The sequence below is a fragment of the Paramormyrops kingsleyae genome, chromosome 8 (assembly GCF_048594095.1).
Source record: "Paramormyrops kingsleyae isolate MSU_618 chromosome 8, PKINGS_0.4, whole genome shotgun sequence".
Classification (NCBI taxonomy): domain Eukaryota; kingdom Metazoa; phylum Chordata; class Actinopteri; order Osteoglossiformes; family Mormyridae; genus Paramormyrops; species Paramormyrops kingsleyae.
The window spans coordinates 21202555-21219726 of record NC_132804.1 but is presented as its reverse complement, the minus strand read 5'-3'; the positions used below and the strand labels follow the sequence as shown (position 1 = coordinate 21219726).

Genomic DNA, 17172 nt, shown 5'->3' with positions numbered 1-17172 from the left:
GATATGGCCACTAACTCAAATGAGCGCAGACGGAGTAAGAAGGGTTAGCAGGAGACACGGAACGAGAGAGAAACTCCACGGAGTCTTTGGTTACCGCTCTCTTACCAAAACTGATACGTGCTAAACTCTATTACCGGCCCACAAGATGGAGCTGCCATTGGACAAAAAGGGGGAAAAGAGGCGGGAAAATGTTTTTGTACATTACAGCTTCCGTCTCCATGGAAGATTGGCCTTGACTGCATGGTTTTTGAGATTGGGGGGAAAAGGAAGAATATACAGGGGGAGAATGGTTTCAAAAATTGGCTACTTCATGCAAGAAAATGAAGTAACCGGAACCTCTCTCCTGTCCGGAAAAAGTAGGTGTACTGCGCTCATCACGACAGGGATATTAGCGTGTGAACACTATCAGCATCCTATTGGAACATTTAGGTATCACCCACAGTAACTTAAAGTAACACTTGGTTTTAATGTTGAACTACAGCCAAAATGTTTCACCGAAATGTTAAGGGACAAACTTATGGTAAAGGAATTTAAGGACCAGACTTGTCCATGTCCCCAATGGTCTCAAAGACAAATATTTGCAGAGATAGGAAGAGATTTCAATGGCATTGAACTAAATAGATTTTTTTTTTTTGGTTTGGTTTGGTTTATCTATTGCTAGCTGACAATTTTTTGCTTGTACTTAAAGCCCATGACAGAAGATGATTCCGTCAATTCGAACGGTCTCAACACATGAGTTTAAACAACTTCTCAACGTAGTCCTACAAAGTTGTGAGGTAAATGCAAAGCCTCAGAGCAAAGGGTTTCTCAGTGAACAGCACTGGACAGTCACAGCAGCGGGACTTTAACGGTCAGAGCTAGACACCACACGTACGAGTACCTTATGACAAAGTGGTCAAATTCCAAATCACTCCATTTTTTTCATTTTTTTTTTTTTTTTTTTTTAAAGTAAACCACTGATGAATTAATCATAATATTCCAACAGGAAATTACCATAGACTAGATTAAGTAACTGTTGCTATGGCACCATGAAGGCACGCGAGCTGATTGGTCCTTGCAGATTCCATTAGCATTTTACATGTTGAGACGCGGTCACACTGCAGAAGGGCAGGCTGTGCTTTGCCCTCTACTTGAGCTCGTCACTTTACTTTCCTTTTCTACCGGCTAGAACTGGAACTGGGCAGCATAGGCAGAGCATAAGACATGCCGGATAGTTGCAGCTTTTACTGAATCTGAACGTCAGTTTTTGTTTTCCTCTATTTTAGGTGATGGTGTCATTCCTTGGGGCTAACTGCACGGACGGCCCCACACAGCGATTTCAGAAGCCGTTGGGAAAGAGATGTGCGTGACACAGCAGGTGCAGGTGGACAAGCAGTGCGGCGTTGCTGGGTTGGCGGGTTCGAGCGTGCGTGTAGGGGGGCGGTTTTGGGAGATTTCGTGACAGGAACCATGCAGGACCAGACAGGTCAGTTCCACAGCTCCTCCCCACGTTTTCCGATTGGGGCAGACACACCAACCGCTCGACACAGGCTCCCCGAGTTACATGGCGCCGTGTTGTGGGGGGCCTCCAACAGCAGCACATGCCGGGTCCTGTGTCCCACGACGAGGGGGGGGGGGGGGCACTCCTGCATTGCGGCATGTTTTCCAAATCAGAGGTGCTCCGGCCATTTATGTGTTTAGCAGATGATTTTCATCCTGAGCGATTTTATCTGTTCTAATAGCTGGATATTTCATAGAAGCATTTTCAGGTTAAATTATATACCAAACTAAACAGTAAAATAGCAAACCATTTCCTGGGTGTTGGATTGTGGTCCATTTTTAAAATCATCACATATGGAGCTAACACACTTTTTCCAGCTTTGGCAAAATTATAACATGGCTGGAACAGATTTCTCCCCCACGTCCCCTTAAGCTTCAGCTTTTTGTTATAAATTAGTGTCTTTTCTCAGAATAGAATTTCCGTTTTAATAATCTGCTTACTGACCGGCTCCCAGCTTGAACACAGACATGGGTGATGGACAGCAGTTACAGAAAGATGTCTCAGATTTTGGAGGGGGAAGTGTGGACCCAAACATTCACCGGGCCAGAGGCTGACATTATATGGATCCGCCTGTTCCCAAGCTGTAAGCCTTCCCTGCACTGCGTACCGCTACACGCTGCTGCCAGGGTCAACCACGGAATTTAGCCCTCGGGGGAAAAATACATCAGCGACACAAAGGAAAAGTCCACTGCATCTGACACCATTTGTAGACCGAGGGGTATGGCAGTCCCATGATGGTAAAATTTGCCCATCTGGTGGGGGTGGGGGTGTAGACTAAATTTTCCACCAGTTGGTGACCACTAAGTAATGCGCCCAGATAGTGTTATTCCTCATAAGTCATGCAGCTACTCACGTGGTACTACACAACTACACAAGTCGTAAACAAATGTATGGCAGCCAGATGTGATTTTTGTTTAGCCAAAACGCCCAGGACTTTTGGGAAACAAAAGGCAGTTTTAAAAATAACTTTCCAACACGGCGGCCCCTGCAGTTTACCCCATGTGCTCCCCCTTTAAGTGGAGGCGCAGGAAGGCACAGAGGACGTCTCAGGGAAGCTTTCGGAGAGCAGCGTTTCATGCACGAGGCTCTATCATGACCGCGAAACACATTTTCCTTTCCCAGTCCCAGACATAATACAAGGCATTGATAGAAGCAGGCAGGACGGCCCAGCTTCACAGAGCAGGGAGAATTTACTCCTCTGCTGTTTTTTTTCCAGCTGAAATGGTCTCTGTCTCCCTCAAGACTGGCATGTGCCCACAACTACGCCGCCGCCTTCGGTGAGTGGAGAAGACCTCTTTCCGACAGGAGCTGGCATGGATCTCTTCATCAAAGTATCCTAATTTGTGCAGATCACCTTCAGCCCGCAGAGTTTGGACCCTTGAATGAAAGAGCTGCCTGTTAAACTGTACATATTCAGATATTTTTACCACCATAGACACATAGCAAAGACCTGGGCATTTTCATTCTCCCTCACTAAGGGAGAAATATCTGAACATCAGCAGCAGATTTATCCCCTAAAGAACCACTTCCAAAATAAACCAACCAGTGGTACATACAAAGGGTCATGGGTTAGGAAAATGGCAATGGATTTTGGTTTGATGGGGGGTGGGGTGGGGTGACAGAAGTAGCATAGGACCCCAACTCTTTCCACCCCCATCGTTCTCCCTGTCCCCCACCCCCACACACAGACATTCAGTTCTGTATCTGTTCCACATTCGGGAAAAGCCCGATGGCACAGCGATGCTTTTAAATGAGCTGTGCAATTAAGCGGCCCAGTCAGACCCAAGACCTGACAGCTGGTTACAAATAAGAAACGAACTGACTGCGAAGTTGGTTACCTCAGCCTTCAAAAACTTGAAGCCTTCAGCCATTCGTTTTCTCCTAAATCTACAGAATACTTGAGTTGCTTTCACACCAAAGTTCCAGAATCTGGTTCCAAGCTTCTGGGCTGTCTTGAGTAGGAAATTTTGTTGCCCCTGGCTATTTCTGTATGACACTTTCACGCCACACAATAGGAACTGTGACATTTATGCTAAATAAGCATGGGAGACACAAAATGCTCGTAGGTTAATCTTCAAAAGCAATTTCATATAATCAAATACGAGACACAGCCTTTTAGTTATATGATCTGCAACATGTTTATAATTCATTATTAAACAAGGCCAGCAGATTGAGCTTTCATTTTCTGTAGAATAAAAAATGGTGCAACATTATCCAGCTAATAAGCGCTGGCAAGTTCTACCGCCGGCACCGGCAACATTAGCCAACAGTATATTGGTTATCAATCTAATTTACTGATGTAGAAAGATGGAGACACAATAAAGGGACCAAAGTAATTTATCTGCTCATTTTCCCTCCGCTACTTGTACCTCCTGTCCCCACACTTCCACGTAACTTCCAAGTTGGCATCAGTGCTTCTGGTGAATCATTCTACAAGTTATCGCTATAAACACCTCCCCAGTAGTCTGTGTACAAACAAAAAGTACCTAGTCTGGAGTAGGGGCTAAAAAAGGGTTCCAGAAATACTTCAGAGGAACTACAATTGGGCCAGGTTCCTGAGGTGCAAACACGGCCGAAGTTCCTGGTTCTGGAAAAAGGTTCTGAGAAAAGTTCCTGCGGTCTGAAAGCGCACTTGGAAATCCTCAAGTTTACAGGAGAAAGTGGTGTCTGAAAGTCCATAGTGCAGTAGGGAAGACGACTTGATATTCAGATACAATAATGCAAGAAAACAAAATATAATGCCTGAAACATACTGACATTCCATCCTGAATGCCCCCTTTGTCTCGTGACCTGTGCTGCATGGGACAGACTACAGCATCACTGCAATCCTCTCTTAGGGAAACCGGCTATGGAACATGGATTGGATGGACGGATAAATGGATCGCATAGCTAGGTTGTGAACTGTATCACAACATTTTGCCAAAACTGGTGATGGCAAAATAATCTGGCATGGAAAATGTGGTCCCTTAAATTTGGGTCCATCAAAACAAGTATTTACCAGATAAAACGCTTGGGAAGAGAGGAATATGGATGCAGGAACACTGGTGCACGTTTCCATGAAAAAACTGACTGAAGCTCAACACTAGGAGAAAGTTGCTGGTTGAGCGTGCAGACGGAGAGGCCGGACTCCATGGGACGGTGACAAGGCCGACGCGTGATCCAGTCACGCGTTTCCTCTTATACACAAATGAGGCATCAGGGAGGAATCAGGTGCAGTAATGCAACGTAATTGAAATCAGGCCATGCGGTCACAGGACCTACAGCTTGTGACCCGTCCAGTAGGCCAGCAGACCGCAGTTGGGAAGGCAGGGGTGCAGGGGTCGCAGGAGGCACCCAAAACGGGAGGAGATCAAGTCTGCTTCCATTTCAGTCTGAATTTCCCTTCCGGCAGACTTAGACTTGTGTTATACGATACAACACTATGGCTCCACCCAGAAGTCTCCACAAACACCCTATCCCCCAACGCCCCCCCCCCCCCCCCAGTCAAAACCACTCCAGAAACGAAACTCCACACTTCCTAAAACGCTTCTGTTCTTGCACTATTTTGGGGGCTTGGGGTGGGTCAGATTTCCCATAGTGGTGCAGAACCACTCCCAGTCCCCACCATACACAAATCAGACAGACAGAGTGGATTATCTTCAGAGCATGCTCACCGCAGGACCGTCACAGGGTCTATGTTCAGAAGACAGAATCTGCTAATCAAGCCAGCCATATTCAGAGAGACAAAACTGTCAACTGGCCCAGCCACCTTAAAATGCCCCAGTGCTAGCAAAACCTTTCTCCCAGAGAGTTACAAACTTTCTCATTACCGCTTCCTGCAAGGATATGTCTAACGAGAAACAACAAGATATAAAATATTTGCCTGGTTGATGTATTCAAGGTTAATGCGTACTCTCTCCTAGTACAGGTATTGGGAAAATAGCACCACACTTCAAGAAGTCCCTTTAAGACTAACAAAGTCCAAAAACCCATCCTATTTTGAACACTGTGCGATTATTGATGCCAGGCATGATGGTTACAGCATCTTAGAAACAGTCACCTTCAAGGAATTTTCACAAATTACAGCGTCTAGAGTTCAGAGAGAATGGTGCAATGAAAAACAATCTTAGCCACTCTCCGTCTGTCCTCTCAGACACCCTCCCCTGACCACCTTCATCCTCGCAAAGCTGCCAGAACCTGAAACAGCCTCACCATCATCATTCTAGGTATCACCACCCAAAGCTTGGCCGTATCACATATCCCAGACTGTGAAAACTGCTACCGGAACGCCAGTCGTCTCCCAGACACCCGGGAAACACCTCAGGACAACAAAAGCTGTCATGCGTCTGCACTTTCTGCCAGCCGGTGACATGACTTCAACAAAGCAGACGGCAGGCTGAGAGAGAAACCGCAAAAGGTGTGAATCAAAAAAAAAAAAAAGGCAAGCTTGACAAGTAGGGATGGGATATAAAAAACACATCAAGTCAAATAAAGGTGTTGGGTTTGTAAGAGGGGGTTACCCCATAGAGCAGTGTTTCTCAATCCGGTCCTTAGAGATCCACAGCCGGTCCACGTTTCTGCACCCTCCAAGCTCCCTCCCAGACAGTCCACATTTTTGCTCCCTCCCAGCTCTCAGCAAGGAGCAAAAACGTGGACCATCTGTGGATCCCCGAAGACCGGATTGGGAAACGCCGCCACAGAGTCTCTGTTCTTTCATTTATTCCCACCTTTACTTTACGATTTACCCTGCCTCCCTGTAACCAAAACAGGGAAAAAAACACACACAATCTTTCCAGTAGAACTCCGACACAATATACCGTATTCACAGGAAAATCAGACTGAGGCGAATCCTTTCCTTTCCATTTGAAAATAAATAACTAATGTATTAAGAAAAAAAAGCACCCAGCACCCACTGCTCGTGGCGGCACAAAGGCCCCCTCTGTCCCAGGGCCGCACCAAGAGCTCGCTCCCACTCAGTGTTTACTCAGACCTGGCCTTGCTGGTGCCCTGGGCAGCAGTCGTCCAGAGACTCCGCTCAGCCTAGTGCCACGAGGCCCCTCCCGAGGTCGTCCGTCCATATGCCCCTTTCCTGCGTGGTTTCTGTATCCGTGGCTCGCTCTCTCGCACGGGGCACCCTTATTACCTCCTTGCCCCGTCTCTCGGACGCCCAATCTGAGGAGCGACAGCTTTGTTAACCAAGACGGTTCCATTCTCTGCGGTCCCTTGGCTCCCCAGCGAGTTGCGTGGTTGGGAATCTGGCACGACGCCTCCAGCCCTCCATTCAGAGCCCAGCTGACACTCACACCTGCTCTCCCACGAAGCCCCAAGAAGCACCAGCCCCCCCTGCCCCTACACAGGTCCAAAGTGAGCTCCAGAGAGAGGAGGACAAGTTGGCTGTTTACATGTCAGCTTTGGACAGCACTCGGATGAGCTGAATAGCTCCCCTCGGTGCCGAGGAGACAAGCCGCCCTCTCTTTTCCACTTCACTGCAATACTCTTGTACTCATCTATCTATCTTCTGACTGCTTACCCTGGACAAGGTCACAAGGAGGGACTGGAGCCGATCCCCAGGAGCACAGGGCACGAGGCAGGGGGACACCCTGCACGAGGACAGTCCATCATAGGACACATACTCAGACAGACACAATATAGTGTAACCTAATGTCTTTGTATTGTGGTAAAATACCAGTATACCTGGGGGATACCCACACAACATGAGGACATATACAAACAGGCATACAGCAGAGGTGGGATTTGAACTCACAACCTGGCGTGTATGAAGTAACACCACTACCCACTAAGCAACCTTCCATTCATTAAAAATAAATGCATAAACAACCAAATCCAGTTGGGTGACTGAAGCCCTGCACACAATGAAAAGCATTGATTAAAAGAGGAACAGACAGAAAACCATGATGCCTGCACTCTGCCAGCGTGGTCAACAGGCGGGACCAAGGGCGGGGCCAAGGGCGGGGCCAAAGAGCATCGTGGACACTGATGCATAACCAGGTCATATAAAAAGGCCCAGTGGTGGTATACGGGAGGAAAGATTGAGGTGACCAGGAACACTGAAGAAAAGAAACAAAAACTCGAGACGCAATGATTCTCATCAAAATTTCAAACAAAAAAACCACCCATTGGTAATCACTATTTCACAATGTTCTAAAAACCATCTCAAATATTCTATTTTCTTATTAAAAAGTAACCATTAAAGAACCTTTCCAGGACATCACGACAAAAAAAAAACCTAAGCATATATATACACACTTTTCCTCAAAGTAGTGCTTCAGTTTAACTTGTGCTTCGGCACGGAATAAACAAAGAGGACAAATTGAATTATACCGGCGTCAGCTGTTTAACAAGGCAGGAGAAAATTAAAGAAGCGATGTTCAGGAATAACTTTAAAGCGACTTCCGACGTTTCAGGGCCTATAAAAATACTGCCTGCCGTAAGCCTGTGGTTTACATTTGTATACAACATTTCCATGTAATGGGGGGTTGAGGATCTCAGCTCAGTAGAAAGGTCACAACTGCTCTGGAAACTTTCGTATGGGGGCAGGAGCCAGGCGATGGAGCCAACTACACCCCCCCCCCCACCCCCAAAATATCCATTCTTACTACCCCCTTGATGTTTGGAATGTGTCCAATGGTGTCATATGGTCACGGAGTCCAGCTTTGTAGGGATTTTTCGGGGCAACAGCCGGCTTCACGGTCCCACTGAGACACAGCTGACCAGTCAGCTGTCTCAGACAGGTGGCTGCCGTCTCCATTCTACTACCAATGAGGAAGACCGAAGTTCACCTTCTGAATAACCTGTGGCCTGAAGCCTCCCTGGATGCATTTCCCGGTGTAATGTGGCGCAATCGATCCTGTAACGCTATATATGCGAGTCAGACTGACCACAGAGGCCCTGTATGTGCGGACCAGCGATTCGGTTCAGCGAATAAACACAGAACACACGCGCCATCGTACATAAAGCAGTTCTTGCACCTGAGCCCGGCATACTGTTAGCAGCTAGAATAGCTGACAAGAAGAAACATTGCGTGTTAACAGCTCATATAAGGGATATCAATTACAAAACACACAAGTGTATAAAATGTTAAAATTAAGTGAGACGCAGTCTGCCAAACTCAGCTCAGCTGCTGTTGTGGTACACTGTTAGCCAATGCTAGGCTATATGACTGTAGCTATTAGCCATTATCATGCTAGAGACGGGAAGGCTAGTAGCTACCGTCGCTAGCCACCCGTTCGATGTGTTACTAGCTTACAGCAGCTGTTGTGGTACACCGTTAGCCAATGCTAGGCTATATGGCTGTAGCTATTAGCCATTATCATGCTAGAGACGGGAAGGCTAGTAGCTACCGCCGCTAGCCACCCCTTCGATGTGTTACTAGCTTACAGCAGCTGTTGTGGTACACCGTTAGCCAATGCTAGGCTATATGGCTGTAGCTATTAGCCATTATCATGCTAGAGACGGGAAGGCTAGTAGCTACCGTCGCTAGCCACCCGTTCGATGTGTTACTAGCTTACAGCAGCTGTTGTGGTACACCGTTAGCCAATGCTAGGCTATATGGCTGTAGCTATTAGCCATTATCATGCTAGAGACGGGAAGGCTAGTAGCTACCGCCGCTAGCCACCCCTTCGATGTGTTACTAGCTTACAGCAGCTGTTGTGGTACACCGTTAGCCAATGCTAGGCTATATGGCTGTAGCTATTAGCCATTATCATGTTAGGGACAGGAAGGCTAGTAGCTACCGCCGCTAGCCGGCGCTTCGATGTGTTATTAGCTTACAGCTGCTACCATGCTACTGGCTGTTAGCTGCTACTACGTCGAGCAGCCAGCTATCAGCTGCTGCTTTACTGTCGGCTGTCAGCGCCACCAGCAGACAGGCCAGAACTGCTGACAGCCCCTGGGCGTGGGACTGGCTGGAACAGGCAAGAAAAAAACAAATAAATCAATTTGTTGATCTCCTGCCGTCGAATAATATATGACAGGGTTAGAGGAGGAAGGGGGTGGGATACCTGGGAGGGGCAAAGGTACAGCTGGGAATGAGACGGCGCGGCTGGGTGGGGCGGGTTCCAACCGGCATAATTAAAGGCTCTCGAAGATCCCCCACCACCCCCACCCCGTCAGGAGGACCAGGCCTGAGCAAATTTAGCAGAGTGGGAACTACTGAAAGTGCAGGCAGGCCCTGTGCTTCACTGCCAGACCTCAAAATGGCTGCCGAAAGCCAAGCGGCATGGGCTGGACGAGCGATGAGCCCCCCTCACCCCAGACACGAGGATCAAGTAGGCCCATACGCTTATTCTGAGAACGGGAGGATGTGAAATGCGTGCTTTTGCCTCCTCTGATGTTTTTGCAGAATAATCGCCATCCCGAGCTCTGACAGCGACGACTCGAGCTGACAGGTCGAAAGCACTGATAAGCTATCTTTCGTGGAAATGCATTTGTTTGTGGTGTGGAGGAAAGGCAGTGTCCGCGGATAAACAGTAACGGGAGAAGCCACCAGCTCCCAGGCCTTCATGGTGCCCTCGAAATGCCGGGCACGGCAGGCCGTGCGACCCGGGGGAGACGGCCACCCCGTCATGCCCATTGGCACCTTCTGGAAAACCAACTGGATGGGAAATGACACGGGATATTTAAAGAAGGCAGCGACAAGAAAGGGCTGCCGCCACAGGTACACGAAGCGCCTCCGGTAAAGATCGTTCCCACAAAAACAAACTCTGGCAGCGATTACCTGTGTGTGCTTTTTGCCAGCTGAAGCGGAGCCTGACTGCTATTCCCAGCTGCACAAAACTGACGAGGATCACCCCCCCCTCCCCCATCCCAGCACCCCAGATCGGTAAGAAAATATAATCCGGATGAACAAAAAAGGTGCCAGGGGCACCAACGGCCTGACAATTAAACGTCACATTTCATCTCGACATCTCTTTGGTTAGCGTGCCGGATCGTTCTGAAATGCCAAGGCGTGACGTGACAGGCAAGGACTCGACGGCAACGCTCGAGGGGCGGTTGAAAACCACGTGGCTCCAGGGACAGAAAAAAAAATAAAATAACAAAACTTAAATAGAATTATCCAATTAGCAGCCTGTTAAGTGACATTCTGAAGGGTACACACTGAGCATGCGCAAGTCACGCATCGCAAGGTAGCTAAAAGTTAAAAGTGTGAGTGAAAAACGGCGACTGTCAATTAACTCAGAAAGAGCGAGTGTGGAAGAATACTGTTCAGGGTTTGAACATTTTACATGTTTCAGAAGATGCCTGCATCCAAAGTAGCATACAGGGTCAGTCCATATCTCTGGAGCAGGGGCTAAACGCCTTGCTCAAGGGGCCAATGCTAATATGACTGCTTAGCTGGGCGTGGGATTTGAACCTGCAACCTTTGCGACACATGCACAAATCCAAACCCCTCTGAATTACATGCAACATTTTACACTATGAGGGGATGGAAACATATGAAAACATTAAGCTAAACAAAACACTGCATTGGGAGAACAGCTCTGAGGTAGCAGACGTTATAGGGTCTCACCCCGGCTGACTCTCTAAAGCTAGGAGAGTCAGGCCTGTCTGCGGATAAACCCTGCCCAAGGCTGATGTATCATAACACACCATCGCTAGAGCAGGCTTCTGCGTTACAGAACTGGTTGCAGTGTTGCCATGACATCGCTTCGGGCCCGAAGAAAGAGGGAAACACTGCTAGGATTGGTGCAGGAGTGTGTCGCACAAGCCAGCGCCCATGGATGGGGCCATCTTACTGACAAAGAGATACCAGTCGAAACGCTGAGAGCACCATTCTGGTACAGAATGACAGGACAGATCTTAAAAAAGATGACCTTTTTAAAAAAAAAAAGAAAATCAGAAAAAACATGTACATATGTATCTTCACTCTCCTGCAGGTGTTGCATCACCTCTGGGAGAAATTTAATTCAGGCTGACCCAGTGACCAATCAGAGCAGGCTTCAAATCATGCTGCCCCAGTGACCAATCAGAGCAGGCTTCAAATCATGCTGACCTAGTGACCAATCAGAGCAGGATTCAAATCATGCTGACTGACCCAATGACCAATCAGAGCAGGTTTAAATCATGCCGAACGGCGAGATCGATTTCTCAGGCCAATGCCTCTATTCCCAAGGCCACTTGGAGACCGGATGGGATTCCCACACTATCCTCGGCCTGACCCACCTCTGGATTCTCCCGGAACACGACTGCACCCTTTCATAGACAGGGCACTTAAAGGACACCCCCCCCACCACGCTGTTGATCGCTAACCCCCCCGCCCCCCCCCATACCTCCGGTTCGCCTGACAGCATCCTGTAGCTCTCACCAAGCTGATTTGGCCGACATCCTATCAGACAGTCAGAGCGACAAGGCAAACTAAGTCAAAAGTGAAATGGGCCACTTTGTAGGATGAAGCCACCCTTCACCGTCACGGGGACAAAGGGCTCTGCGGTTATCGCTCTTATTTTGGGCTCAGATAGTTTATGACCGTTACGAGTTACGAGCAACATGGGAAGCAAACTGAGACCAAGCGGCCAGTAAACACACACTGTCTTACCAGGAAGTCCCTAATAAAATCCTTTAATCCTTTTACGATGATTAACTTTAACCCTTAGTGTGAGGACATCACATTTTTCGCTCATACCTTTAAGTCGGGGAGACTTATTGCATTTATATTATGTGCATCGTGTCGTCTGATAAAACACGTCGGTTACATCTTTGTCGTTAAAACGATCATTTGCCATTGCAAAACGATCAGACTGTTTTCCAGATGCCCTACATCCAGAGCAGTAAATTTCACGGAAAATACACAACAGATACACACTGTAATAAAAGATATACAACACTCTCACAAATGCAACATTTGACAATATTGTAGGAGAAAAAGCAGGTAGGTGTTATTACATGCTGTGATGGGGGGGGGGGTAATCTCGCCAGGCAGTTCAGAATCGCTACGTCCTTGACGAGGCGGCTGTGGAAATTTATCCAGCCAGTAAAGTCTCATAGCCCTGGGCTACCCCGTTTTTGTGCGTCACCGTGGCTGCTTACTGTCTGCGGCGGTAGGCAGCACCAGCCGCCAGGGCGAAGCAGGAAAATTGCCGCTAAATCTCAGCGATTGCCCCGAGACTTGCGTATCGGTCACGTGTCACCGAAACACAACTTTGTCTCGCTGAGGAGGGACGATGGCATGCGACGACCGCAGAGAACAATGCAGGTAAACACAGAACACAGCAGCGCCTGGTTATACGCCTGCATTCCCAGGTAAAACACCCCACCCATTACCCAGACCTGTGTCAGGCCTGAGCAGCTGCTGAGGCAAGCTCAGCCAAAACCCCAGAAATTAAATAAAAAATAAAAAAAAAAAAGAGGCAAGAACTCCAAGGACACAGGCCTCCAGATCAGTCGCTCACCTCGCGTCCCCGTGGCGATGTCCGCTACCTTCTGAAAGGCATCCAGGAACGATCCCGTGACGAGGATGGTTGTCCTGAAACACAAGATCAGCAGCTTGAATCTGACACACGAACTGTAAACGAGGGCTACAGATCGGATTCCCAAGCGGCATGGGTTCTTCTACCCCAATGGCTTGTCACACTCAACACCGATAGCTAAGTCAGCACGCTTAACTTCACATACTTAGATTCAGTGATCTGTTGGGGATCACTTTACCCATTAGCCTTAGCATTAGCCACAGCACTAACGTTAGCCATTACACATTTGGTTAGCTTCAAAGGGAGAATTCAACCAAAACTGACCAAAAGGTCAACTCATTCCTTACATTTTGTCACTCCTTTTAGGGAACAACTAAAGAATGTTTTTGCTTCTATTAATGGACATTTAACAGAATCGTGCTAAGCTTGCAGGTTCTTTTGACTGTATATTACCATCGCGGCATTAAGATTTGTTTAGAAATATTTGCCTGTTATTTTTCTTTGATTATTTTTTGCTGTAGGGTAATTATGGAGAATATGGCTATCCGGTCACCAATTCATGTGAACTGAATGTCTTTGAACGTTGAGGAATCTAAGAAGAGGGGTAGAACCCACGAATGCCCGTCAACGCCCACACGTGGCGACGCCCATGCGGGATGCCTCAGCCGCGGGACGGCGGCACTCCCCAGTGACTCACCAAGCCTCCCTCACTTCTCTCCTCTTAACTAGCACATCCCTAAAACAGCATTTAATTGCGCAGATTTATGACGTACGACCTCGTATGAAGAGCACCAGGTTGGGGCCACAGCTCTTATCGGCGAGATAAGGACTCAGCATGCGTTCTTCACCCAGGACGCCAACTTGTTGTGAAAACACAGCCAACCGTGACGGAAAGCAGAGCTACACATCCATCTCTTATCAAGGGCAAACTGTGGTTTCTCTGCTTGGTGTTTTAGCAAATATAATTAAATAAACTTTACATCATCAAGAGTTCCACACAACTCGATACGGCATCCCAAAATCCTTATAATGCACACAATATATGTTTGTGAAACATGATCTGAAATATAGACAGCATGTGGCCTACGCATTTAATCACGTCAATTTTTGTTCGACCTAAACAGAATTAACTTGTGATGGCTATCAATTATTTTATTTATTTATTTATTTATATAAAGCTAGCTATGTTTAGCAGCTACATAAAAAAAAATATTTGTGGCTGACTACATTTTTAGCACCATCAACATTACGTACACTTCTCCATGTTTTCTTTGGCAACTGACAACTAACAATGTAAATCTGCTATATTATGACCATCATTTATTAGTAGGCTTAAACCCACAACGTTTATTGACAGACCAGCTATCTCAGAAGTGTGACCTCAACATGTACACTCGCATTCTTCCGCTTTCTGGGCTCCAGACAGCTGTATTTAAAATTAGCCACATGAACGATGACCGGCTTCAAAACTATTAAGACCAACTGGTGGCCAGCTGGTCCTAAAGGGATTTTTGTGACGCCGCTCTGTTTTTAAGTGCATATTCACATTCCACTTCATGGACATATTTTCCAATTGCTTTTTGTATATCCATTTCAGAATAATACACTTTGTGATCCACACTTGGTGCCCAGCGATCTAACTTCAGTCTCTCTATTCAAAGATCCGATTTTCTCTTATCCGAAGAACACATCAAAAGACGGAAGCGAGACCAGGACTGACGAGGTGGCCAGATCACAAGGCGACACACCCATAGCGGCGGAAACACGAGATGTCGCCCGGCCCAAATGACACCCCAGCCCCACGAAACCAGTTGAGGTGGCTCCGGGTTAAGATGATGGCGGGTCAATGGGCTTATTGTTAGGAAGGGCTGGAATTCCAGAGGGGGATCATCTCGGTGTTCGGTTACGCGAGAGCTCGGAGAACAGGTAGCAGGTAGCCCGCCTTCCGAATCCATCCCCAGGCCTCGGCAAGAGAACAGCCCGGCTATTTTTGTGCCCCTGACAAGGTCAAAGGTCACTGCGTCTTTCTTGCACTCTGGCCAGCTTATTTTACCATAGCCCCGCCCCCACCCCTGCCACACCGAAAAAGCACACAGGTGTTAATTGGGCATGAAGGGAATTCTGCTGGCCCAGTGCTTCAAGCAGCTTTCCGGGTCTGGACCTTCAAGTCTTCTGGTCTTTCATACCTCCGGATAAAAAAAAGTGCCCGTACAGGTTTTTCACCATGGCTCACGCACGTCACGCCGTTACACGCTCACACTAGCACACATCGACTTGCTTAATTGATGCTCTTTCTTACTTTGTCCACCTGTGACTTCAACGTTTTGCAATTACTAATTACTGAAAGCCATCGCCTTCAGGGACTTCAAAAGGAAACCTTCAGGGCGTAATGTTAAATAGAACTGACACAATGACCTGCTGGACAACACAGTGTGTAAAAATGTCAGAGTTATTACTGCAAAGGCGCCGGTCCTACAGACTCACGCACACACATTAATAAAGGAGGGAGAGCTCAGAGGATTGCACGCACACACGTCCTTACAGACGAGGCTGTCTTCCTGCCAAACAGGCCAGCAAAAACCACGTGCCGGCTCTGGGCACAGGGGCATGATGGGTAGAATGAGGAGCAGGACACAGGGGAGGCTAAAGGGGGACAGACCTGGCACCCACATCCCCACATGCCTGTGGACAATGTTACTCACCTTAACTGGGACTGCAGCTTAGCTCCTTTAGTGACAAAGTCCTCCCAGGCTGGGTAGCTAGACTGCAATAAAGTAAAATAAAGACAGATTAGGAGAAACAATAAATCCAAAAGAATGTTAGATCGCCATCAACTTCATGCTAAAATCATGTTCCAGTTGCTTAAGCTGAAGCTTTTACTAAAAAAAAAAAAAACACTCCCACTTTTTCCAGTTCCACGCAGCTGGAAACTTTACAGAAGACCTTCAGGCCAGAACAGCCCTCTTGGGATTCGCACCGGTAACCTTCAGGTGCAAGCCCACATGCTTGGCCGCCAGGCTACCTGCTGCAAGCCATCGCAACATTACAGGGAGTTGCATCATCTGCCCATTCTCCAGATTACACCAGCACATTCCTGCACTTCCAGGACTGCTCTGGGTTAGGAGCCAAGCGTGGGGTCTCCAGAGCCATGCCAGCTCCTTCAGATACTTCATCTTGATGGTTTCATAGCTCACCTCGGAATGAGAATTAACAAACCAATCTGCTCACAATACCTCCTAAAAGAATCCATTCCAATGTGCAGGCCATGACTATACATCTTCTGGCAGTAAATAAGAAAATCAGTCATCAGCATTATGTTAAGTAAGCGTACAGAACGCCAGCTATTGTCCAGACTCTAGAAAAAAAACTGTGTCAAACAGAATAGCCCCACGTGAAAGACACGCAGATATCCCGTTTGGAAGAAGCGTGTTTCTCATGCCTTATTACCCAAACAGACGCTCACAGCATGCGTTATGATTGAGAACATGGTTTGTGTAACCAGCTTTCAAAGGCAGGGACCATAGAAGTCAGTTACAACCATAGAAATCTGGTTCATTTGAGACAGGAATCCAAAAATGACCTTAAATTTGTGCCACATTAAGGTGCGCTTAAACAATCTGGCTTAAACTATCAAGGAGAACCACACAATCTATCCACTGAGAATACTGTCATTTGTAGACTTTTCTGTGAGGGGAAAAAGTCCAAATAAAGGCAGTAAAATCTGCGAAAATTAATGTTAGATAATGTTAATACTGGTCACTCATTTAACAAAAGTAATATGGAAATAGCTCTTTCAGCAGGCATTTAATTTTTATTTTTGGAATTTTATTTTAATAAACCTTAAAATAAGTTTCTCAAAAAAAATAAATAAATAAAATTGAGAGCCAAGCTGGAGCTAATAAATATAATTTTCAATGCATACCTCTACACCAGCTATGCATAATTAGCAGAAAATATTCAAAAATATAAAAAGAAACACAAACAAAAATGGAGACGCGCCGGTGATTTTTGAACAGGGTCAGAACACAGCCAGTGCCACTCTGTTGATAATTAGCAGGACTCTCCGTTCCTAAAGATACTGCAGGCATGTTTCCTAAAGTAAATATCAAGGGGTCACAAAAGTTTGCTGGCTCGGCAGAATCATCCACAACACTCCCTTCCGGAAGAAACCCCAACCCAAAAAGTTACCCATAGGTCAGTCTCAACAGCCATTCCAGGAAGGTTCAC

At 47.1% G+C, this 17172-nt stretch overlaps 1 protein-coding gene across 3 annotated transcripts in view; it reads right to left on the bottom strand.

Moving 5' to 3' along the window:
- mtss1 (MTSS I-BAR domain containing 1) overlaps positions 1-17172 on the bottom strand; it is a 50712-nt gene that overhangs the window by 19735 nt on the left and 13805 nt on the right. For all 3 annotated transcript variants that reach the window (XM_023795397.2, XM_023795398.2, XM_023795399.2), the window contains exons 3-4: positions 15648-15709; positions 12928-13001 (exon numbers count right to left, since the gene is read on the bottom strand). In XM_023795397.2, the coding sequence (XP_023651165.1) occupies positions 12928-13001; positions 15648-15709 (136 nt within the window). The remainder of the gene's footprint in view (positions 1-12927; positions 13002-15647; positions 15710-17172) is intronic.